Here is a 24,820-nt window from a genome sequence, read left to right as displayed (position 1 = left end):
CATGTTGGTGCAACGTGACAGTAGTCTCACTTCATGTTGGTGCAACGTGACAGTAGTCTCACTTCACGTTGGTGCAACGTGACAGTAGTCTGAATTCATGTTGGTGCAACGTGACAGTAGTCTCACTTCACGTTGGTGCAACGTGACAGTAGTCTGAATTCATGTTGGTGCAACGTGACAGTAGTCTCACTTCATGTTGGTGCAGCATGACAGTAGTGTCACTTCACGTTGGTGCAACGTGACAGTAGTATCACTTCATGTTGGTGCAGCGTGACAGTAGTCTCACTTCACGTTGGTGCAACGTGACAGTAGTCTCACTTCATGTTGGTGCAGCGTGACAGTAGTCTCACTTCACGTTGGTGCAACGTGACAGTAGTCTCACTTCATGTTGGTGCAACGTGACAGTAGTGTCACTTCACGTTGGTGCAACGTGACAGTAGTCTCACTTCATGTTGGTGCAACGTGACAGTAGTCTCACTTCATGTTGGTGCAGCGTGACAGTAGTCTCACTTCATGTTGGTGCAACGTGACAGTAGTCTCACTTCATGTTGGTGCAGCGTGACAGTAGTCTCACTTCATGTTGGTGCAACGTGACAGTAGTCTCACTTCATGTTGGTGCAACGTGACAGTAGTCTCACTTCATGTTGGTGCAGCGTGACAGTAGTCTCACTTCATGTTGGTGCAACGTGACAGTAGTCTCACTTCATGTTGGTGCAACGTGACAGTAGTCTCACTTCATGTTGGTGCAACGTGACAGTAGTCTCACTTCACGTTGGTGCAACGTGACAGTAGTCTGAATTCATGTTGGTGCAACGTGACAGTAGTCTCACTTCACGTTGGTGCAACGTGACAGTAGTCTGAATTCATGTTGGTGCAACGTGACAGTAGTCTCACTTCATGTTGGTGCAGCATGACAGTAGTGTCACTTCATGTTGGTGCAACGTGACAGTAGTGTCACTTCACGTTGGTGCAACGTGACAGTAGTATCACTTCATGTTGGTGCAGCGTGACAGTAGTCTCACTTCACGTTGGTGCAACGTGACAGTAGTCTCACTTCATGTTGGTGCAGCGTGACAGTAGTCTCACTTCACGTTGGTGCAACGTGACAGTAGTCTCACTTCATGTTGGTGCAACGTGACAGTAGTCTCACTTCATGTTGGTGCAACGTGACAGTAGTGTCACTTCACGTTGGTGCAGCGTGACAGTAGTCTCACTTCACGTTGGTGCAACGTGACAGTAGTCTCACTTCATGTTGGTGCAACGTGACAGTAGTCTCACTTCATGTTGGTGCAACGTGACAGTAGTCTCACTTCATGTTGGTGCAGCGTGACAGTAGTCTCACTTCACGTTGGTGCAACGTGACAGTAGTCTCACTTCATGTTGGTGCAACGTGACAGTAGTCTCACTTCATGTTGGTGCAACGTGACAGTAGTCTCACTTCATGTTGGTGCAGCGTGACAGTAGTCTCACTTCATGTTGGTGCAGCGTGACAGTAGTCTCACTTCACGTTGGTGCAACGTGACAGTAGTCTCACTTCATGTTGGTGCAGCGTGACAGTAGTCTCACTTCACGTTGGTGCAACGTGACAGTAGTCTCACTTCACGTTGGTGCAACGTGACAGTAGTCTCACTTCATGTTGGTGCAATGTGACAGTAGTCTCACTTCACGTTGGTGCAACGTGACAGTAGTCTCACTTCATGTTGGTGCAACGTGACAGTAGTCTCACTTCACGTTGGTGCAACGTGACAGTAGTCTCACTTCATGTTGGTGCAGCGTGACAGTAGTATTACTTCATGTTGGTGCAACGTGACAGTAGTATTACTTCATGTTGGTGCAACGTGACAGTAGTCTCACTTCATGTTGGTGCAACGTGACAGTAGTCTCACTTCATGTTGGTGCAACGTGCACCAACATGGTCACATACTTCTCGAGAAAAACTTTAAGGAGCAGTGAGTGAGGTCAGAATGGGCAGTCGTTGTAATTATTTCGCGAGGAAGCTTTTCATTAGAAAAGCATTCACGGTAACTGAAATGGGAGCAACACCATTGTATCCCATAGATACTTTCAATATCCAGAGCTTTTACGCTATTCAAATATCTAGAGCAAACTTATCCAGAAGGGGCCAGTATGGGTGAAGGTTTTTGTTCCAACCAAGCAGTTACACACCTGATCCCACTAGTCAACCAGGGCAGTCTTTGCGGAGGAACTTGAGTAGGAGACACAGGTGTGTAATTGCTTGGTTGGAACAAAAACCTTCACCCACACTGGCCCCTTCTGGATAAGACTGCCCACCCCTGCTCTAGAGATTCTAGATATTTAAGTAGCACCGACTAAATCTCTAGTTTACGTTCTACATCTCTAGAGATATTATTATTTATCGGAGTTGCTTGTTTCCTTATGCATAAGCTCTGTGATTACATCATACTTTGCTCAAAAGGTGGAGCCATGTCACAATGGAGGAGAGTGCACCATCACATTCAATGACTTCACATGTGTGTGTGCTGAGCAGTACACTGGAAAGACCTGCGAGACCAGAGTGTGGTGTGTCAGCGATCCTTGTGTCAACGGGGGTCATTGTGTGGACCTTTCCCATGGATATGAATGTAAGAATTGCAGCAGAACTTCCCAATTAAATCGAGCAGAGGTGGAGAAACATACTATGAGTAAGAGGCCATAGTCTGTCACATAGTGAACATTGGAAGCCCCTTTTGAGGAAGTAAACGACAACATTTTTTCTTTCTAAAATACATCTTCACAGAGATTAGTATTTATTATTATTCCATTGTTTTTCATAGTCCTGTAGAATAAACAGTAATGTTTGTAGTATCATTGAACAAATGACGTTGATTTATGTAGTCACACTTCATTTGAAGGGTTGTGCATTAGACTGACACGATATGACACCTGTCGTGAACATGAAGGAGTCTTTAAAAATGTTTATGACTGTTGTCATTAAGTGTCATTTGGTCAATTATGTCCTTCCTGCCTTCCCTCCCTTTGTCTCCCCTATTGTACCCGACCAATTACCCCGCTCTTCCGAGCCGTCCCGGTCTCTGCTCCACCCCCTCTGTTGATCCGGGGAGGGCTGCAGACTACCACGTGCCTCCTCTGATGCACGTGGAGTCACCAGCCGCTTCTTTTCACCTGACAGTGGGGAGTTTCACCAGGAGCACGTAGCATGTGGGAGGATCACGCTATTCCCCCCAGTTCCCTCCCCCCCCCTGAGCAGGCACCCTGACCGTCCAGAGGAGGCGCTAGTGCAGCGAACAGGACACATACCCGCATCCGGCTTCCCACCCGCAGACACGGCCAGTTGTGTCTGCAGGATTCGAACCGCCGATCCCTGTGCTGGTCGGCAGTGGACTAGACCGCTACACCACCCAGACGCCCAACTGTGCCATTTTTAACGCGACGTGGGCGTTGCTTGAGATGTCTGTGTTGTAGCAGCCCGAGGGGGAAGAGCTTCTTTGGGGTGGTATACTTCACAGGGCTGTAGCGTGAAAACACGCCTCTCAAACACTGCCAACTTTGCATTCAAAATGACATAGTTGGCCGAATGACACTTAATGACAGCAGTCATAAACATTTATAAAGACGCCTTCGTGTTCATGTCGTGTTATGCCATGGTTACGACGGTGTCATGTCGGTCTTTTGCACACCCCTTCAAATAGCGTCAGCATGTATGTCTCATGTCTTATCCCATCACTTCCCAGGTGTGTACAACGCCACGTTTGAGAACAGTCCTGTGCAGTACAGTGCTGGCGGCACTCTGACTGAGCCAGTGACCACCATCTACATCGAGCTCCGGACTCGCTCAGAAAATGCAGTCTTACTGCGTGCCATCCACGGGGCTGATATGCTAATTGTGGGACTACTGGATTCATTAGTCCGTGTGGAGATCCAGACTGGCAACAGTGTGGAGACCCTGGTCTTAACCGGAGTACTGCGAGTGGCAGATGGGAGCTGGCATCGTATAGCGATCACAGTGACTGAACAAGGGAGCAAAGCCTCTCAGTGGCTCATCAGTGTGGACGGAATCACCGATGCGAGCAGTTTGCCCGAGTTCACTGGAAGCCTTGAGTTCCTCAACGAGAAGGAGGCCTTGTTGGTTGTTGCAGAGAGTTTTACAGGTTGTCTAGGCGCAATTAGGGTAGGAGGAGTTTACCTTCCCTTTGTCGATGACCATAAGGCCCCGCAGCTCTCGCAGTTTCATATGGTTGTAAATAAAAACATTAAAATGGGTTGTAGTAGCACACCAGTTTGTGATTCAAATCCCTGTAAAAATGGGGGTACATGTGAGGACCTCTTTAATAAGTTTGGCTGTGTCTGTGACGCTGGTTGGGAGGGACAACTATGCCAGGTAGACACAGACGATTGTGCATCTAGGCCTTGTGTTCATGGAAAGTGCAAGGATTTCTTGGCTGATTTCGAGTGCCAGTGTCATCCTGGATATGCTGGTAAACTCTGCGATGAGGATCTGGATGAATGCGAACATCATGCTTGTGAACATGGGGGCATGTGTGAAGATGGTCAAAACATGTACACTTGTATGTGTCCTGACGAGTACAGTGGCCCACTCTGCCAGTGAGTAAAACCAGTCACCTCTCCTTAACATAGTAAAGGGGCAACATTGTTTTATTGTATAATGCAGCACACACATTCTAGAACTGTCCTACTTTCCTGATGCAGCATGTGCGACTCAGGACAACACACAATGTTGCATCAGTACTGAAGCATGGCTCAATGCCTTTCTCCAACAGGTGGGAGTATCCTCCAATACAGTGTGGTGAGGACGTTCAGTGTGCAAATGAGGGTATTTGCAACGACGGACTGTGGGGAGCCAACTGCACTTGCATGCCTGGTTTTACGGGCGCCAGGTAAACTCTTCAATACTCTTCTCAGCCTTGCAACTTCCCAAATAAAAGATAAGTCCGTTTGATCAAATATAAACATTCATATACATTTGGCGAATGAAATGATACAATTTCTTCTTCTGGCAGCTGAAGTCCTTTATCGTGAGTATGGGGATTTCACCTTTGCACTGTCTTTAAGGTGTGAGCTAGAGGTCAACGAATGCGAGTCTAGTCCCTGCCAGAATGGGGGTTCCTGTTTGGATCGTCTCAAAGGATTCCTGTGCATATGTCCACCGGGCTACAGTGGTCCAATCTGTGAGTCAAATGTATGTCAGACCTTCTCTGAAGTACTAAATACATTTCAATCTCATCCTCACATGACACTCAGTCCAGCCCACTCATATGTCATCTGTTCTCTTTCATCATTTAACAACAGGTTGCAGATTTGACAGTCTCAGTAACTATATCTCTATTTGTATTGCTACGTCAAAGCAATGGCAGTGAGAGGACCACCCAACCAGGATGGCCTTCCAAATGTCAGTGTAGGTAGTTTTAGAGGACACCGGCAGACTGTATGCTGACGGATCTCACTGCTCGTGGGGCATACCTGGCAAGATGGGGGAGCAAGCCCTCTGCCCATTCTTACGTCAGCTAACTGCAAGGTGGCCAGGTATGCCTCTTCATTTCACCAGATGCTATCCTTAGCATCTGCAGGCTGGAAAACCTGGCGGCCCAAGGGTCTGGCTGTGAGTGAGGTGTCGCGAGCTGCAGCAGCCCGGGCCTCCGCCTACCCCCAAATTACATTAGAAAGGCCGGCGGTCCATTTCTCCTGCATCTCTGTGAGACAGCAAAGCCCTTGTCCCAATGAAGCTTCTCTAATACGTTTCACCCCTGCTTGGCTGTCCGGGGTGGGAATCTTTCGGAATCTCACGATTCGATTCGATTTCGATTCTTGGAGTCACGGTTCGATTCAAAATCAATTTTCGATTCAAAAGAAATTGTGATTCAAAATCGATTCTAGATTTGGTACACCGGGGTGCTAATCTCAGGATCTACTCCAGCTCGCTGCAAGCTAAGCAAGGCGGTGTGACTAATTATGGCATGAAAGCAGACTAAAGTGTGTACAAGATTATGTCGTTTTTACATTCGGAAAAGTTAAATCAATGGATTGCAATAATGTGAACACACAAAGGCAAAGCTAACCTTCCTCGGTAAAACCCGACGTGATGGTATGTGCTACTTTGGCTCAGTTGTCTGGATCATAAATCTAAAGCCTTCATTGTCGACTACACTGTAGGGGCGCAGGTCTATCGAAATGAAACAGGTGATGGATCTAGTTTTTATTTTATTTTATTTAGTTTTGCTCGTTCAGAATTGGCTGGGAGTTTGGTAAAGTGGTGCATTGTGTGTGCTGGTTGTGTGTTCATGTTGCAGGACGTCATTGTTCCACGTCTTTCAGCTCTGGGTTGTGGCATGTGATGTGAGACTTAACATGTGTAGTGTTCCCCAAATACTTGACTGTCATTTTGCACATCTTCCATATTGAATGAGTCATGTCAAGCTCCTTCTCCCCCGGGAGGCGGTCAAATCAAAAATGCGCCCAATGGCTTGGGCGCGTGCAAAATGGCTGGGCCCATTGAAGCCAAGCGAGTTGGGCGCCTCGCTTGGCTTCAATGATGACGAGACCGGCTGAATGTGTCGCTGCTCCGTGATTAGAAAGGCTACCAAGAGCGACTGACGAGCCACTGTCGTGTTTTCCGGAAGCCAGAAGAGGCGTGCGGAAAGTCAACATTGCCAGCAGCGAGGAGGCTACTTAAGACTGGAAAAAACCTTTTTAAAAATTGATTTTTGGAATTTGTGAATCTATTCAGAATCGTAGAAGATAAGAATCACGATTCTTATCAACGACCCCACCCCACCCCACCCCACGCCACCCCTAAGGGCCACCGCTGTAACAAGAGTGTACTGGGGGATGGACAGATTATCCAAGATTGTCTCTCAGATGCAGGCACACTGGGCCTTTATTAACTAATGCAACACCAGGGCCACCAGTCTCGAAAGGCTTTTCTTATTCTCACTAAGTACTTCTTGGATGACTTAATCCTCTGGGCCTGTCTGGGTCTCAGGAGAAAACTCTGGCCCAGTTCCACCGTAAGCAGAGAGAGAAACAGCCTGGCTGTGATAATAGAAGACTGACTCGGTTCATCTGGAAACAACTTTTCTTGAAAGTTGTGCCCAGATGAACCGAGTCAGCCTTCTCTGACTTTCTTACCTGGATTATTGAGCATGCAGCAAGACAGTCTAGCTGTGAATGATCTAACTGCTTGCAATTACTGCAGCCAAGCTGCAGCTAACTTTTCGTATGGTCTCGGTCTGCAGCCAACTTCATACTCCACCTCCACAGCGGGTGTAATTGAAGGATCCACAATATTCATGATAATCTGTTTTCAGGAAATATTATTTAACTGTGCATCTACCAGACATGTCAAGTTCCTTGATATAGCCTTATACGAGTAATAATAATAAACCTAGTGTAACCGGTTATTTTCTGGCCCGGTGCGGGATTCGATACGGGTGTACTGTACCACCAGGCGACATCATTAACCGCTCGGCTAAAGGGTCAGACCCGTTAGCTAGGGGCTAACGGGTCTTATTAGTAGTTTACATTAGTTTGTATTGCGCTTGTCAAAACCAGGTTACAAAGTTCTTTATGGTACAATATAAAATCACCAGAGTTAAAAATGACCTTGTGGTGGACACGTATTGGGGACAGAATTCAACCCAGGAACTAAGGGTTAAGTCATGGTTGCCCTGGCAGGTTACCGCAGGGTTAAGTCATGGTTGCCCTGGCAGGTTACCGCAGGGTTAAGTTATGGTTGTCCAGCCAGTTTTCTGGGGCTTCTTGCCACCTCCGCTCAGTCGAGCTGTGGTTTGGTTGTCTCTCGGATTTACCGTGGATTAAAGAAAGTTGCCTACACGGCTAAAGTGTGAACCTACGGTCTTCTCCGTTCCTTCGGCTCTACACTGGTGACCCCGACGTGATTTTCGGATAAGTTTTCTGAAACCACACACATTATGGCTACGAACGCCGTTGCAATTAAACTGCCGGAGTTTTGGGAGTCTTCCGCGGCTACGTGGTTCGCGCAGGCTGAGGCACAGTTCGCGCCGCTCAGAGACATAACAGCAGACGAGACCAGATACTACTACGTAGTGGCAGCGCTGGGGGGCGCTACGGCTTCCAGGATAAGCGGTTTCATAACCAACCCACCGGCCGATGGTAAATACGCCGCACTTAAAAATCTCCTCCTTGAAACTTTTGAACTGTCAACAACGGAGAGAGCACGTCGCCTCTTCGCAATTCAGGGCTTGGGAGATGGCAAACCATCGGAGCTAATGAGCAGGATGTTAAACCTACTGGGTCAAGAAAAGCCATGTTTCCTGTTTATGGAGCTGTTTCTGCGCAACATGCCGCCCCACGTCCAGACCGCGCTCGCTAACTCCACCATCACTGATCCCCGTGAGCTGGCAAAGGAGGCTGACCGATTCTTCGTCGCTACACAACGTTCCTCCCATGCCGGGGTGCTGGCTCCTACCTTCACTGGCCCCCCGCCGACATCGCGGGCGTGGCCCGACGGTGGCGCCACAGCGTCAGACCGCTACAAGCCCTCTGGACTCTGTATGTACCACGCTCGATTTGGTGCGAAAGCTAAACGGTGCCGTTCCCCCTGCAACTACAGGCCGACGGGAAACGAGAGGGCCAACACTCAGTAGTGGCCATGAGTGTTGGCGATACGAGCAGGCTACTCTTCATCCTCGACACCGTCTCCGGTCGGCGATTTCTCTGTGACACGGGCGCACAGAGAAGCGTGCTCCCTGCTACTGACGTCGACATCATGGGCGGGGAGCGGGGCCCCCAGTTGGCGACGGCTGACGGCAGCCCTATCCACACCTACGGCGTGCGGTCTGTAGAACTGTGTTTTGGTGGACAACGTTTCACGTGGGAGTTCGTCATGGCCAATGTAACACTTCCCCTCCTCGGAGCTGATTTTTTGTGCGCTTACGGTTTGCTAGTGGACATTCAGAACAGCCGTCTGGTCGATGCCTTAACCTTCTCCTCCTTCGCATGTACGCGGAGGGAAGCGGCCTATGCAGGTCTAGCCAACTCTCTCTCAGAGGCAGACAAGTTCACCCGCCTCCTCGCTGAGTTCCCTGACCTCACCCAGCCTACCTTCTCTGCACCCACCGCTAAGCATGGGGTGGAGCATCACATTGCTACGAAGGGGCCCCCGGTCTACGCCAGAGCCAGGCGTCTCGACCCCGCCAAACTCGCCATTGCCAAGTCTGAGTTTGAGCACCTGGAACGCATGGGGATCATCCGCCGCTCTGACAGCCCGTGGGCGTCCCCACTCCACATCGTCGCTAAGCCTGATGGAGGTTGGCGCCCATGCGGGGACTACCGCCGACTAAATGACGCCACCACGCCCGACCGCTATCCTGTCCCGCATATCCAGGACTTTTCTGCAAACCTGTCTGGCAAATGCGTCTTCTCAAAAGTCGACCTGGTCCGTGGTTATCATCAAGTTCCCGTGCACCCCTCAGACATCCCCAAGACAGCGGTGACTACCCCATTCGGCCTATTTGAATTCCTACGAATGCCATTTGGACTCAAAAACGCGGCCCAGTCCTTTCAGCGGCTGATGGATTCAGTGCTCCGTGGCCTTCCTTTCATCTTTGTCTATTTGGACGACATACTCATCGCCAGCGCCTCCGAGGAAGAACACCTGTCCCATCTTCACGCCCTCTTCACACGCCTCAGCCAGCATGGGCTGATCGTCAACCCGGCGAAGTGCCAGTTCGGGCTGACAGCCATTGATTTCCTCGGGCACCGCATCACTGGGGACGGGGCAGTCCCCCTGCCCTCAAAGGTGGAAGCGGTGGTGGCCTTTCCGCGCCCCCAAACAGCTCGTGCGCTCAGGGAGTTCATCGGGATGGTGACATTCTACGACCGCTTCATTCCCCGAGCCGCCTTTATCATCCGGCCACTGTACGATGCGCTGAAAGGCATGTCCCCCAACCAGGCGGTCGACTGGACAGCAGAGCGGGACCGTGCGTTCACCGAGACTAAAGCTGCGCTCTCCCAGGCTACCCTGCTAGCGCATCCTTCACCTACAGCGCCTATTTCCATAACCACGGATGCATCGGACTATGCTGTTGGTGCGGTTCACGAACAGTGGGTGGGGGGGGCTTGGCAGCCTTTGGCCTTTTTCAGTCGCCAGCTTACACCCCGAGAGCGCAAGTATAGTACTTTTGACAGGGAACTCCTCGGTCTCTGGCTCGCCGTCCGGCATTTCCGTTTCCTGCTAGAGGGCCGCGAGTTTACTGCGTACGTGGACCACAAGCCCCTCACGTTTGCCATGTCCAAGACGGCCGAGCCATGGTCCGCTCGCCAGCAGCGACAACTCTCCTACATTTCGGAATTCACTACCGACATCCAGCACGTCGCTGGTAAGTCTAACCAGGTAGCTGACTGCCTGTCTAGGGCAGTGATTGGAGCGGTCCACCTAGGCCTTGACTATGCACAGATGGCTGCTGACCAGGCCACGGACCCGAGCATCCTCCGTCTCCGGGCCTCCGACACGGGGCTCCGCCTGCAGGACGTTCCTTTCAGCGACACAGGTGTCACCCTGCTGTGTGACGTCTCCACAGGACAGCCCAGGCCCATCGTCCCGCACAGCTGGAGACGCCCCGTATTTGAAGCTGTGCACGGCCTCTCTCATCCAGGCGGTAAGCCATCCGTGCGCCTGACCTCTGCTAAGTTTGTGTGGGAGGGACTTAAGAGAGACGTGAAACCGTGGGCCGACTCGTGTGTTGCCTGTCAGCGGGCTAAGATACACCGCCACATTAAGGCGCCCCTGGAACGCTTCGCAGTGCCGGAGAGACGATTTGACCATGTCCACGTCGACCTGGTTGGTCCCCTACCCCCCTCCCATGGGTTCACCTACCTCTTCACTGTGGTGGACAGGACTACGCGCTGGCCTGAAGCTGTTCCCCTGGCATCCACGACGTCTGCTGATGTGGCCCGGGCTTTTATTGGGTCGTGGGTCTCACGTTTCGGTACGCCTTCCGACCTTTCATCTGACCGCGGGCCACAGTTTACCTCAGAGCTATGGAATGCTGTGGGTGAGGCTCTGGCCGTCAAGCTTCACCGCACTACCGCCTACCACCCTCAGGCGAACGGCCTATGTGAGCGCTTCCACCGGTCCATGAAGGCTGCGCTTCGGGCTACTCTCAAGGACTGCAACTGGGTTGACAAGCTCCCATGGGTCATGCTGGGCCTGCGGACCGCCCCGAAGGAAGACCTACAAGCCTCCTCTGCGGAGCTGGTGTACGGCACGCCGCTGCGAGTCCCAGGCGATTTCATGCCCAATGCAACGCGTCCCTGGTCAGCTGTGGACCAACGAGCCTCCTTGCTGGACGGGGTCAGAGCTTTCACACCCGTCCCTACCGCCCAACACGGCGCTCCAGTGTCCCAGGTGCCCCCAGGTCTGCAGTCAGCGGACTACGTGTTCATCCGTCACCACGCACACCGCCCCCCTCTGCAACCCCCTTATGACGGCCCCTTCCGCGTCCTGGAACGGGGAACTAAGCACCTGGTGGTGGATTTTGGGGGCACGGCCGAGCATGTTTCAGTGGACCGAGTTAAACCCGCACACCTGGACTTGACGCAGCCGTTGGAGTTAGCCCAACCTCCTCGTCGCGGTCGTCCCCCGGCTCCGCCTCCTCCCCCCGTGGAGGCCCGAGCTGCCTCTTCTGCTCCTCAGGCCGACCTCCACAGGCCCGCGTCAATGCCTCCCGGAGACACTCCGGCCCCTGTTATCCGGAGCCGCCGCGGACGGCCTGTCGTCCCCCCGCGCCTGCCTGACTTCGATTACTAGGGCGAATTCTGGGGGGGCTCATGTGGTGGACACGTATTGGGGACAGAATTCAACCCAGGAACTAAGGGTTAAGTCATGGTTGCCCTGGCAGGTTAACGCAGGGTTAAGTTATGGTTGTCCAGCCAGTTTTCTGGGGCTTCTTGCCACCTCCGCTCAGTCGAGCTGTGGTTTGGTTGTCTCTCTGATTTACCGTGGATTAAAGAAAGTTGCCTACACGGCTAAAGTGTGAACCTACGGTCTTCTCCGTTCCTTCGGCTCTACAACCTAAAACATGATAAAAGGCCTAAAAGAAGAACTTGATTAAAAAAACACAGCAGCAATCTCAGAAGGCTTCACATTCATACAATGAAAAACAGGTAGATACAGTAGATGACAATGGATGACACTTATCATTAGACCCTATATTTGGACGAGGAAAAGGAAAAATAGAAAGCCTTTTCATGGGGAAAAAAACCCCAAAACAAATGGGAGAAACCCCAGGAAGAGCAGAACAGTAAAGACCCTTCTTGCTAGATTGACATGCGGGTCAAGCAAGCATAGACACTGTGGTGGCAAATTTGGGAATAAAGCACAAGAAAAGCACTCATTCTAGAAAAGAGACCGTGAATCCCATTTTTTCGAGATCAAGAGTTTTCTGATACACACACACACACACACACACACACACACACACACACACACACACACACACACACACACACACACACACACACACACACACACACATATAGTTGTGAGTGTTCTATTGAGTTAAACAGGACTAGTTGTATTCTTCTTCTTCTTTAATGGGGTCCCCGGACCCTTTAGGGCGTCGCACAGGAAGTAGATGTGTCGTGTCCGTCAGTCTGTTGTGTAGGCGCCATGTTGATGTTGGCGCCCGGTTAGGGCGCTGCAGTTCGGCTGTGTACCCGTCCCATTCAGCTAAGTAAAGCTTTCTTATTATAAAGTGCACGTGTCGTCCAAGTTACTGTATTTCTGGATAACACGGGAGATGGAAGGCTGGAGATTCGGCGAATAGAACTACATGTGATCGGTGTTTGCTAGCTAGCTAGCTGAGCTAACGTTACAGTCATGAGTTCAAGTAATGCTACGTTCAGACCAAAGGCGGCGCGAATTGTTTGGGCGGCGCGAATGCATGCAAAGTCAATGGGAGGAGGCGAATGGGCGGGAATAATTCGCGGCGAAATTACGGGCGGCGCGAATTGGGCGAATCGAGCGACGAACGCGCCTTCGCGGGAGTTCAAAAATGTCCAACTCGGGCGAATATTTCGCCAGGCGACAGCCAATCACCTTCAAGTAGGGTTAGGACCCGCCTTCATGTTGGGAAAGAATACACGCCCCCCACCCAGAATTCTGGTGAAATTCGCCAAGCTGGGCGCATCTCCGGTTTATGCTGTGAACCCAAACAGAACGCTGACGCCGGTTTCGGCGGCGCAAGTTGATATAAAGCAGAGCCACCGCAACTGATCTCTGTCGCTCATCCATGATGATCACAAGTAAACACAAACTGCTCGTGTGTGGTATTTGTTGTGTGCGGTCTAGCAAACTTGCTAGCAGCGTTCGTGTAACTAGACTGCTTGTTGTGACGTCAACACAACGAATTCGCGTTCTGTTCGAACACACCTGGCGGAGCTGGTGGCCAAACTCTGGCGAACAAAGCGGCGCCAACTCTCTCGCCGCCTTTGGTCTGAACGTAGCATAAGAACGCCAATGGAGGAAACGGCACCAGGGCCACGTTTGGGACTATCCGTGAGTTTGTGGAGGAGAACGGGGACTGGACAGAATATGTGGGAAGGTTGGGACACTTCTCTCCGCTAACGGAATTACCGATGAGGAGAAACAGCGCTCAGTTCTACTGAGTGTGTGTGGTGCGAAGACGTACATATTGATGAGGAATTTGGCGACACCACGGAAACCGGGCGACCTTTCATTTGAGGAGCTAGTCAAGCTCGTTCAGGATCATCACAATCCCAGGCCATCAGTGATCGTCCAGAGGTTTAAATTCAACACTCTGGTCCGGAAGTCAGGTCCGTCCGTAGCCCAGTTTGTGGCAGTTACGTCAGTTCCCAGAGCGTTGTGAGTACGGGCTGACGTCAGAGGACGTGCTCCGTGACAGATTTGTAGTTGGCATTAATGACGACAGATTCAGCGTTGTTTACTGAGGGAGACCACGTTAACTTTCAAGAGAGCATTGGAATTGGCTCAAGGAATGGAAATGGCTGATAACAACGCAAAAGACATTCAGAGAGCGTGTGCTGGTGCGCAGGCGGGAGAAGTGCACCAGGGTAGGAGGGAGGCAGATAGGTTCGAGCAGTGGAGTGATTCAGGTGTGGAGGGGCACATTATGCAAACAACTGCAAGTTCAAGGAGGCAGTGTGTCACAACTGCAATCTAAAAGGACATTCAGTATAACAGCCAGGTAGCAAGAGCACAGCTCCTGGTAGTAAAAGGTAGAGGGCCCAGTCTACTGGGACGGGACTAGCTCCAGGAAATTAAGCTGCACTGGGGTGAGATTAAACACACACGGGTGACTGAGGATGTCATTCAAAAGTATGCTGAGGTTTTCAAAGATGATCTGGGGGCACTGTGGGGAACTACAGTTAAACTGCATGTAGATCCTCAGGCTACCCCTCGCTTTTTCAAGCCCAGAAGAGTAGCCTATTCTATGAAAGACAAAGTGGAGGAGGAGCTGGACAGATTGCAGAGGCTGGGAGTCATGCATCCTGTCCAGTTCCCCATTGTCCCAGTTCTCAAAAGCGACAGCACATTATGTATCTGTGGAGACTACAAACTCATCATCAACCAGGCCTCCCAGCTAGACGAATACCCTCTCCCGAGAGTGAAGGACCTGTTTGCAACCCTGGCTGGCGTTAAGACATTTACAAAACTAGACATGAGCCATGTCTACCAACAGTTGGTGTTGGACGAGGACTCTAAAGAGTTCGCCGCAATCAACACCCACAAGGGGTTGTTTAGGTACAACCGCCTAGTGTTTGGAGTGGCCTCCAGCCCGGCCATTTTCCAAAGGATAATGGACAGTCTGTTGCAGGGTATTCCCCATGTAGCAGTTTATATGGATGATATCCTGGTCACTGGAGAGACCGAGGAGGAGCACCTCAGCAACCTCGAGCAAGTGCTAAAGAGACTCTCAGAGGCAGGGCTCCACTTGAAGCATAGCAATTGTATTTTCCAAGCACCAAGCATGACATACCTGGGCCACACCATCACGGCCCAGGGTTTGCGTCCAGTGGAAGACAAGGTTAGGGGCCATCAAGGAAGCTCCAAGCCCCAAAAATGTGCCTGAGGTCAGGTCATTTCTGGGCATGGTGAACAACTTCGGTAAGTTCCTCCCAGACCTCTCAACACGGCTGGCGCCCCTGTACTCACTTCTCTGCAAGGGCTCTTTTTGGGAGTGGGGGTCTGCTCAGGAGACAGCTCTCGCCAATGTGAAAACACTACTGCATTCAGCAAGGCTGCTGGTTCATTTCGACCCAGACAAAGAGATCATCCTGTCCTGTGACACCTTGCCATATGGCGTCGGGGCAGTTCTTTCGCATGTGATGAAGGACGGGTCAGACAAACCCATTGGATTCGCAACACTGTCATTGACATGAGCTGAGAAGGGCTACTCCCAGCTAGACAAGGAGGGTCTAGCTGTTGTGTTCGCTGTTAATCATTTTCATCAGTACCTCTACAGTCGGGCATTTACCATCTGTACTGACCACGAACCGCTGATGAGCCTTTTTAGTGAGCTTAAGTGTATTCATTCCATGGCATCAGTGAGAGTACAGCGCTGGGCCCTCACGCTGTCAGCCTGCCAGTACACTATAGTCTACAGAGCAGGGGAGGACAACGCAAACGCGGATGCACTGAGTCGTCTCCCTTTGCCTGACACACCCACCCAGACCGTGGTGCCTCTAGAGACAGTTTTCTTGCTGGAGAGACTGTCAACTTCCCCTGTGAATGCCAAACAAATCAAACAGTGGACAGAGAGGGACCTGGTCCTGTCTCAGGTGAAAAGATTCCTCATGCAGGGTTGGCCCCCTGTGGTAGAGGATGAGAGACTGAGGCCTTATGCTAAACGAAAAGATGAACTGAGCATCCAAGATGGCTGTGTTCTCTGGGGCTCCAGAGTGGTGGTCTCACCTCAGGGGCATTCACAAGTAATGGAGGAGATCCATGAGGCCCACCCAGGGGCCTCCCGTATGAAAAGCTTAGCCAGGGCATATGCATGGTGGCCTAACATGGACCAGGGTCTAAAAAACAAGGTGAAATCTTGTTCCCAGTGTCAGATAAACCAAAAAATGACACTGCCCGCCCCACTCCATCCATGGGAGTGCCTGACCGCCCATGGCTCAGACTACTTGTGGACTTTGCAGGGCCTTTTATGGGGCAGCAGTTTCTAGTCATTGTAGATGCACATTCTAAGTGGCTAGAGGTACACCTGATGAGCAACATCACAGCCCTAGTGACGATTGACAAGCTGCATGAAGTTCTTGCAACTTTTGGACTTCCTGACACGCTGGTGAGAGACAATGGTGCAACATTTACCAGTGAGTTGTTCAGGGAGTTCATGGAAAGGAACGGCATCCTCCATGTCTGCACAGCACTGTTCCATCCTGCCTCAAATGGTATGGCCGAGAAAGCTGTGAAATGCTGATGGGCAGGAAGCTAAAGTTGCATCTGGACTTGATGCATCCAGATGTTAAAGCAAGAGTGGAGAGGAAACAGGAGAAACAAAAGGAGAGGCATGAAACTGCACAACACTGAAAGCACTGTCATTCTAGGATACTGAAGATTTGTAGTCCACTTGATTCAGTGTTCTTCAGATACTTCCGCCATGATCTAAGTTTGTATTCGTTTGTTTCCTATGAAGTAAAAATCAAAGAAACTGTACAGAAGAAGGCTCACAACCATTCTAGATTTCAATTCCTCATTCCCACTACCCCTCTTTTGACACAAGGACAAAACACATTGTGTCAACCCATTTGGCCATGAAGAAAAAAATGAAATTATGATATGATTAGTTTGTATGTTAGTTGTTAGTAAACCAAAAACAATTTCATGCAGTGAAATGAATCGGACTTTCATTTCATCCAAACTGTCCACAAATGTTCCGAAGTCTGTAATGTTGTACTTATCTGAAATAAATTGTCTTTAAAACTAAAACAGATGAGGGATTATAAAGATACTTGTCTCATCCTGAACGTTCAAATAAACCTAAATTAATAAAACCATAAGGTATCTTGTAAATCATTGAAACAATGAGCTGTTTGAAGACAAAAAACAAATGCCCACCACCACCTTAACTAAATGAAACAACAAGCCCCTTTCAAGGCCCCAAAAAGAGGGGGGGTGGGGTTTAACAATACAAAGAAATTGATGTAATCAGTTAAAACCAAATAAATCAAACCGAAAATGAGTCTTATGAGGAGGTTCAAACTCAAGGTAAAAAATAACATAAACATATCCAGAGCATAGACCTTTAAAACGCAGGACTCAGTAGGTTCCGTTCATATTCAAATAAAATGTAATCGTCCTCCACACAAGAAATTGTCAAAGAAATTAATACCCTCTAAAAAAAAAAAATCCTAAAATTCACACCTTAGTGTTGAAAAACAAAACAAGTTCAATTTAACACAGAGGAAAGTCAACATAAAAACAAATGAACCAATGGGTGTCTTCTAATGGAAAGAAAAACAACAACAGCTTAAAACAACATAACTGTGGTTTACACTGTCCCTGTTACTCTCAAGGCAACCCCCCCATCCATCCCCCCAAGGTGTGAAGTGGGTAGGCAGTTGGTTCCCACCAGTTATTCTTTAAAAAAAAATCCCAGTAACAGAAAGAAAAACAGAACAAGTAAAATTAAAAATATTGCAGCTGTGGCGTTGGACATAACAGAGTTCTGCTTAACAGTTCAGAAAATGAAATAGGGACAGGAAATCCTTCGGTTTAGGGGAATCCTAAAAGAAGTGAGGGCAGGATCAATTTAAAGTGAAAAAAAACACAAGAACTTTTTCAATGCTCCAAAAAAAAAACCAAATGGATATATCCCATTTTATATGAGGTACCTCAGAAAGAAAAGAAGTAGATGTCTTGAAAGGATTTGAATAATCAATGCTTCAGGGCGGTGACTTTCTAAAGCCAGTTGTTTGTCAAACAGGAACAAAAGCCGGGTTGGGTCTGATAAGGATGCTAAACGAGGTGGTCTCTGAAAAACCCCTCTCACACCCCAATTGTCAGGAAAACAAAGGTTTGGAAAAGCCAAAACAAAACCTCCCCCAGCTTTTATATCCCCATTTAAGCCACTCTCAAGGACTTGCAACTTCTAAACAACACAAAATGGCCAGACGGACAAACACCACGGAACAAACTATGAACACACACACAGACAAGTCATGTCAAACACAGAAGTCAGTCAGGGTCAGTCAAGGCGCGGTTTGGTACCAATGGTTTCGTGTCATAGTCCTCTGTAGTTTTTTTCTTCCCCTACTTTCACACTCTTTCTCCCACATTCCCAACATTCTTTCTTGCTCTGCCACATACTCTAACCATGTTGTAGGAATCTTTTCCCTTTCTAAGACCTCCGCTTTTCCCTTTTCCATGCACTGTCGGACTTTCATTAGTTTATTCTTGCTCAAAGTTCCTTCAGCAGGAACCTCATGACCCTGTATCCAGTCTAAAACATGTTTTACCGAGTCTTCACCATATTTCCTTATCATTATCTGGTAGACCGGACCCTCCATATCTACCGGGGGCAGTTTGCTGCCCTTGTTACCCTTTTTTTTTCTAGGTTCACTGATCCTACCAGGTAACCACTTTAACTAGTGCGAGACCGAGGGTGAACAGCCGCTTAGTTGTCAGTGCACGACCTCATACGCGTTTTAAATGATCATTTTATCCTTTAAAGAATCCTGCTTACCTGCGCGATGAATCTCCCCGGGTTTTGCTGAGGAATCTCGGGGACAGGGGGGAGATTAGGCTTGCCTAACTTTATTTGTTACTACTGGGCTGCGAACATTGTAAATCTTTTACATTGGGCATTTACCTATGAGAATCAACAGGGTACAGATTGGGTTCACATGGAGCTCTTATCTAATCCTTTACCGATATTCACCTCTCCACTACCACATAAGCGTAACATACAAATAACAAACCCGGTGGTTAAAGCTTCACTTAGGATATGGCTCCAGTTTAGGAGGCATTTTGGATTAAAGCATGCTAGCAGTCGTTTTCCAGTAGCAAATAATCAGTTCTTCTCATCATCTGTGTTAGATAACACATTTCAACTTTGGCATAGAAATGGACTGGTGTTTTTCTGTGATGTATTTAAAGATGGAACATTCACCTCATTTGAAACACTTACCAAAGACCATAACATACCCAGATCCCATTTTTTAGATACCTTCAAATCCATAGTTTTGCCAAGAAAGTGTTTCCCTCATTTCCGTATCTGCCACACAGGAGCCAATTAGATGTTATTCTAGAGATGGATCCCTTTGGGAAAAACGGGTCTCTATAATTTACACACTGATACGGGGATTGAAACAGATATCCTGGGACAAAACAAAAACTGCATGGGAGAGAGATTTGGGTGTAGAGCTTTCTGAAGAGGCATGGCGGGACAGCTTAACTTGTATACACACTTCCTCATTGTGTATACGACATGGTTTAATTCAATTTAAGGTGCTTCAACATCTTCACTACTCGGGGGACAAGCTTGCCAGAATCTTTCCCACCACAGACTCTGGGTGTCCGAGGTGCAGCCATAGTCCAGCCTCGGTGGGACACTTGTTCTGGGCATGCCCCTCCCTCAACAGCTTTGGGGACATACAGTGCATCCGGAAAGTATTCACACCCCTTCACTTCCCCCACATTGTGTTATGTTACAGCCTTATTCCAAAATGGATTAAATTCCTTTTTTTTCTCATCAATCTACATACAATACCCCATAATGACAAAGTGAAAAAGGTTTTTGCAAATTTATTAAAAATAAAAAACTGAAATATTGCATGTACATAAGTATTCACACCCTTTACTCAGTACTTGGTTGAGGCACCCTTGGCAGCGATTACAGCCTCAAGTCTTCTTGGGTATGAAGCTACAAGCTTGGCACACCTACACTCACTGGCCACTTTATTAGGTACACCTTGCTAGTACCGGGTTGGACCCCCTTTTGCCTTCCGAACTGCCTTAATCCTTCGTGGCATAGATTCAACAAGGTACTGGAAACATTCCTCAGAGAGTTTGGTCCATATTGACATGATAGCATCACGCAGTTGCTGCAGATTTGTCGGCTGCACATCCATGATGCGAATCTCCCGGTCCACCACATCCCAAAGGTGCTCTATTGGATTGAGATCTGGTGCCTGTGGAGGCCATTTGAGTACAGTGAACTCATTGTCATGTTCAAGAAACCAGTCTGAGATGATTCGAGCTTTATGACATGGCGCGTTATCCTGCTGGAAGTAGCCATCAGAAGATGGGAACACTGTGGTCATAAAGGGATGGACATGGTCAGCAACAATACTCAGGTAGGCTGTGGCGTTGACACGATGCTCAATTGGTACTAAAGGGGCCCAAAGTGTGCCAAGAAAATATCCCCCACACCATTACACCACCACCACCAGCCTGAACCGTTGATACAAGACAGGATGGATCCATGCTTTCATGTTGTTGACGCCAAATTCTGACCCTACCATCCGAATGTTGCAGCAGAAATCGAGACTCATCAGACCAGGCAACGTTTTTCCAATCTTCTATTGTCCAATTTTGGTGAGCCTGTGCGAATTGTAGCCTCAGTTTCCTGCTCTTAGCTGACAGGAGTGGCACCCGGTGTGGTCTTCTGCTGCTGTAGCCCATCTGCCTCAAGGTTCGACGTGTTGTGCGTTCAGAGATGCTCTTCTGCATACCTCGGTTGTAATGAGTGGTTATTTGAGTTACTGTTGCCTTTCTATCAGCTCGAACCAGTCTGGCCATTCTCCTCTGACCTCTGGCATCAACAAGGCATTTTCGTCCACAGAACTGCCGCTCACTGGATATTTTCTCTTTTTCGGACCATTCTCTGTAAACCCTAGAGATGGTTGTGCGTGAAAATCCCAGTAGATCAGCAGTTTCTGAAATACTCAGACCAGCCCGTCTGGCACCAACAACCATGCCTCGTTCAAAGTCACTTAAATCACCTTTCTTCCCCATTCTGATGCTCGGTTTCAACTGCAGCAGATCGTATTGACCATGTCTACATGCCTAAATGCATTGAGTTGCTGCCATGTGATTGGCTGATTAGAAATTTGTGTTAACTAGCAGTTGGACAGGTGTGCCTAATAAAGTGGCCGGTGAGTGTATATTTGGGGTATTTCTCCCATTCTTCTCTGCAGATCCTCTCGAGCTCTGTAAGGTTAGATGGGGAGCGTTGCTGCAAAGCCATTTTCAGGTCTTTCCAGAGATGTTCAATGGGGTTCAAGTCTGGGCTCTGGCTGGGCCACTCAAGGACATTCACAGACTTGTCCCGAAGCCACTCCTTCGTTGTCTTGGCTGTGTGCTTAGGGTCGTTGTCGTGTTGAAAGGTAAACCTTCGCTCCAGTCTGAGGCCCTGAGCGCTCTGGAGCAGGTTTTCATCAAGGATCTCTCTGTACTTTGCTCCATTCATCTTTCCCTCGATCCTGACTAGTCTCCCAGTTCCTGCCGCTGAAGAACATCCCCACAGCATGATGCTGCCACCACCATGCTTCACTGTAGGGATGGTATTAGCAAGGTGATGAGAGATGCCTGGTTTCCTCCAGACGTGACGTTTGGCATTCAGGCCAAAGAGTTCAATCTTGGTTTCATCAGACCAGAGAATCTTGTTTCTCGTGGTCTGAGAGTCCTTTAGGTGCTTTCTGGCAAACTCCAAGCGGGCTGTCATGTGCCTTTTACTGAGCAGAGGCTTCCATCTGGCCACTCTACCATAAAGGCCTGCTTGGTGGAGTGCTGCAGAGATGGTTGTCCTTCTGGAAGGTTCTCCCATCTCCACAGAGGAACGCTGGAGCTCTGTCAGAGTGACCATTGGGTTCTTGGTCACCTCCCTGACCAAGTCCCTTCTCCCCGATTGCTCAGTTTGGCTGGGCGGCCAGCTCTAGGAAGAGTCCTGGTGGATCCAAACTTCTTCCATTTACGAATGATGGAGACCATATTTTGGTGTATGTTGAGGCAAATTCAATAGTTTTGTCTAGTAGCTCTTTAGTTATGGAGGGGTAAAACTCACAAATATCAAAGCATATGAACGTATGCCTATTGTTGTCATCTATGCCCCTAAACCATTCCAATACTTGGCCAGTGTTCTTCCACTAATTTAAGGAAACCCCCCTCTTCAGAATCGTCCTGCTTATATTTTATATATATATATATATATATATATATATATATATATATATATATATATATATATATATATATATATATATATATTGCGAGACGCATGAAACAGGCCTGTAGTGCAGTGCATTAAAACTTTTTTTCCTGTATCTGTGTTGATATTCCGCTCCTCATTAGTTGAGCACTTACAACACCATGGAAACGCTATATATATATATATATATATATATATATATATATATATATATATATATATATATATATATATATATATATAACTTTGTTAAAAGAAACACTCAATGGTCGGGAAAGTGCTCAACAAATAAGGAACAAAATAATCCAGTGAGTCAAGTATCAACTAAATTCTTTATGAGACAGTAAAAGCCTGTTTCATGCCATAAGCAATCATCGGCTGTCCGAAACAACCGAGGCGTGTTCCTGTGGAAATGGCTGCCTACTCAAACGTGACTGGTCAATACTACTCGGAGTAAAACGGAAAATATGATGTAACAATCCTTATGCATCACAGAAAATTGAATCAGTTCATCTGGACACGACGTTTATTCTCCCAATAAACTTTGTGTCCAAATGAACTGATTTAACTTTCTGTCATTTCTTTACCTGCATTATCGAGCATGCATAAAGACAATCCTTATTCACTACTTCACTCTGAGTATTAATGCTGAAGACCAGTTCAAACAAGCTAACTTATAAATCTCTGTCCTGGTTTTGAATTTTACTCTTTACCAAGGGTTCTTAGTAAATCATTAGAGACAAAGATATATCCAAATAAATTATCTACTTTTCCAGTGACCCAATTTCCTTAACATTTGCACAATGTAATCACACTTATCTTGTTTCATTCTTAAACTACTGGAAAAAAATGCTATTTCATTTTTGTAAAAATTCTACACGTTTTACACACTCATTAAGCATGAAATTTTCATGTCAGTTTCCACAAACATGAAAATTATTACAATTCTTAATTGGTTGTGTAAAATTGAACCTTTGCCTTTTTCCCTTTACAGAAACAAGCACAGAAGGACCGTGTTCCCTGGCTAGTTGTGGTTATCCCACTGGTCTGCTTCTGTGTGCTCATACTCATCATCGGCCTGACCTTTATGGTACTAACTGCAAGGAAGAAGCGCCAGTCTGAGGGTGCCTACAGCCCAAGTACCCAAGAGTTGGCTGGAGCACGCCTGGAGATGGACAGCATGCTAAAGGTTCCCCCAGAGGAACGACTGATCTAGCAAAAGTGTTTTACTACAAACTACCAGTTTCTTAGTTTGTTTGAGCTAATATGAGAACAGTAGGCAGTTGCAGGGAATGTACTGTGACTGTCAAGAGGTTTGACTGTCCAGGGGATTTGAAAGAAACACGTCGTAACATACTTCTGTCTCCCAGTGGGGACAAACTGTTGCCCAAGTGGTGTTATTTACTCAATCTGATTTTATTCACAAATATATATGAAGAATTTGGATATAACAATTTTGAAGCATGACTTGGTCCAGAAGTTTGCATCCCAAAAATGTTTTTGACACCAGAAGGTAATAGGATAAGTAAATGATTTGGGGTAAGGGTTAGCCTTAGTGAGCCATTGTGATTTTCAAAATTTAGTTACTCTCAAAATAATTATATCACAGGTCTAAAATTTAAAAAGAAATCTAAATCATCGTTGCTTTTGAATACTTAAGTAATAGCCATGCAGCTCATATGTTGGTTTTAGTTTTGGTCACCAATCAGTGGTTTTGACACTACTGAGGGAGTATAATGACCCAGTAAGGGTCAAAAAGGGATTTATGGCTTTGAGGTCAAGAGGTTCACCCCCCAGGAATCTCTGTGATGTGGTTGAGAACCCAAAAGATCAGACATATCAGAAATCTGGTGTCTTAGGTCATGTTGTTGTCCCCCATAAAATGGTCATAAAGTTTAAGGGATGCCAAGATACGGTGTTCTCAGAGGCGGTCATCCAAATATTATGTATCAGGTGTCACGTTATAATCCGCATAAAGGGTTTTTTTTCCATAAAATATGTGTCCTCATGAGAAAAAAAACCGTGACTGGTCTGTTGTTGTAATAGGGAATAGGATTTTTTCTTTTTTAAACAAGGAGAGTTTATTAAAAAACGGTAAGCCAATACTTCACTTTAAAAAATGGTGGGAATTGTTTTCCGTTTCATAAATCGGAGCATTCTTAGAAGAAAAAATATATAAAAGTAAATGAATATTGAAAAACTATAATGTCAAATGGTTTTCATCATGAGCTTGCTTTTTGTTGTATGGTGTAATATTAAAATCACACTATAAGTTGGACATATCATAAAACATATGCCAAACTTAAAGGATAAGGCCGATGTATCTTCATGTTTTTTGTATTATTGTAACCTTCAAAAAGACTCACTGGCCGATTGCCAGGGGTTTGGCCCCCTTTACTCGAGCGGTTAGCGATGTCGCCTCGTGGTGCGGTACAACCCCGAATCGAACATTATCAACATGGTCTATGAGGAGCTCGAAATCAACATTGATTTTCTCCTGCTCACCAGCAGCCACGTTATGGCCAACATCAGAGAAGGCGACATTATGCAAGCCATTGGACGCCATTGTGTTCTAAAAACCGATTTTACCATGTCACAGAGCTTTATCCATGTTTTGGCCCACACGCTAATTACAAACAATG

The 24,820-nt window shown here is 47.7% G+C and overlaps 1 protein-coding gene across 1 annotated transcript in view; it reads left to right on the top strand.

The window, feature by feature from the left end:
- LOC130122033 (protein crumbs homolog 2-like) overlaps nt 1-23,394 on the top strand; it is an 81,603-nt gene extending 58,209 nt beyond the window's left edge. Inside the window, exons 9-13 of the mRNA XM_056291052.1 lie at nt 2,438-2,603; nt 3,714-4,584; nt 4,761-4,877; nt 5,053-5,179; nt 23,173-23,394. Of these exons, the coding sequence (XP_056147027.1) occupies nt 2,438-2,603; nt 3,714-4,584; nt 4,761-4,877; nt 5,053-5,179; nt 23,173-23,394 (1,503 nt within the window). The remainder of the gene's footprint in view (nt 1-2,437; nt 2,604-3,713; nt 4,585-4,760; nt 4,878-5,052; nt 5,180-23,172) is intronic.
- Nucleotides 23,395-24,820: the final 1,426 nt, after the last annotated feature.

The sequence above is a fragment of the Lampris incognitus genome, chromosome 12, assembly GCF_029633865.1.
Source record: "Lampris incognitus isolate fLamInc1 chromosome 12, fLamInc1.hap2, whole genome shotgun sequence".
NCBI classification, from domain to species: Eukaryota; Metazoa; Chordata; class Actinopteri; order Lampriformes; family Lampridae; genus Lampris; species Lampris incognitus.
The sequence above is the reverse complement of the archived record's forward strand: the minus strand, read 5'-3'. Positions and strand labels throughout refer to the sequence as shown.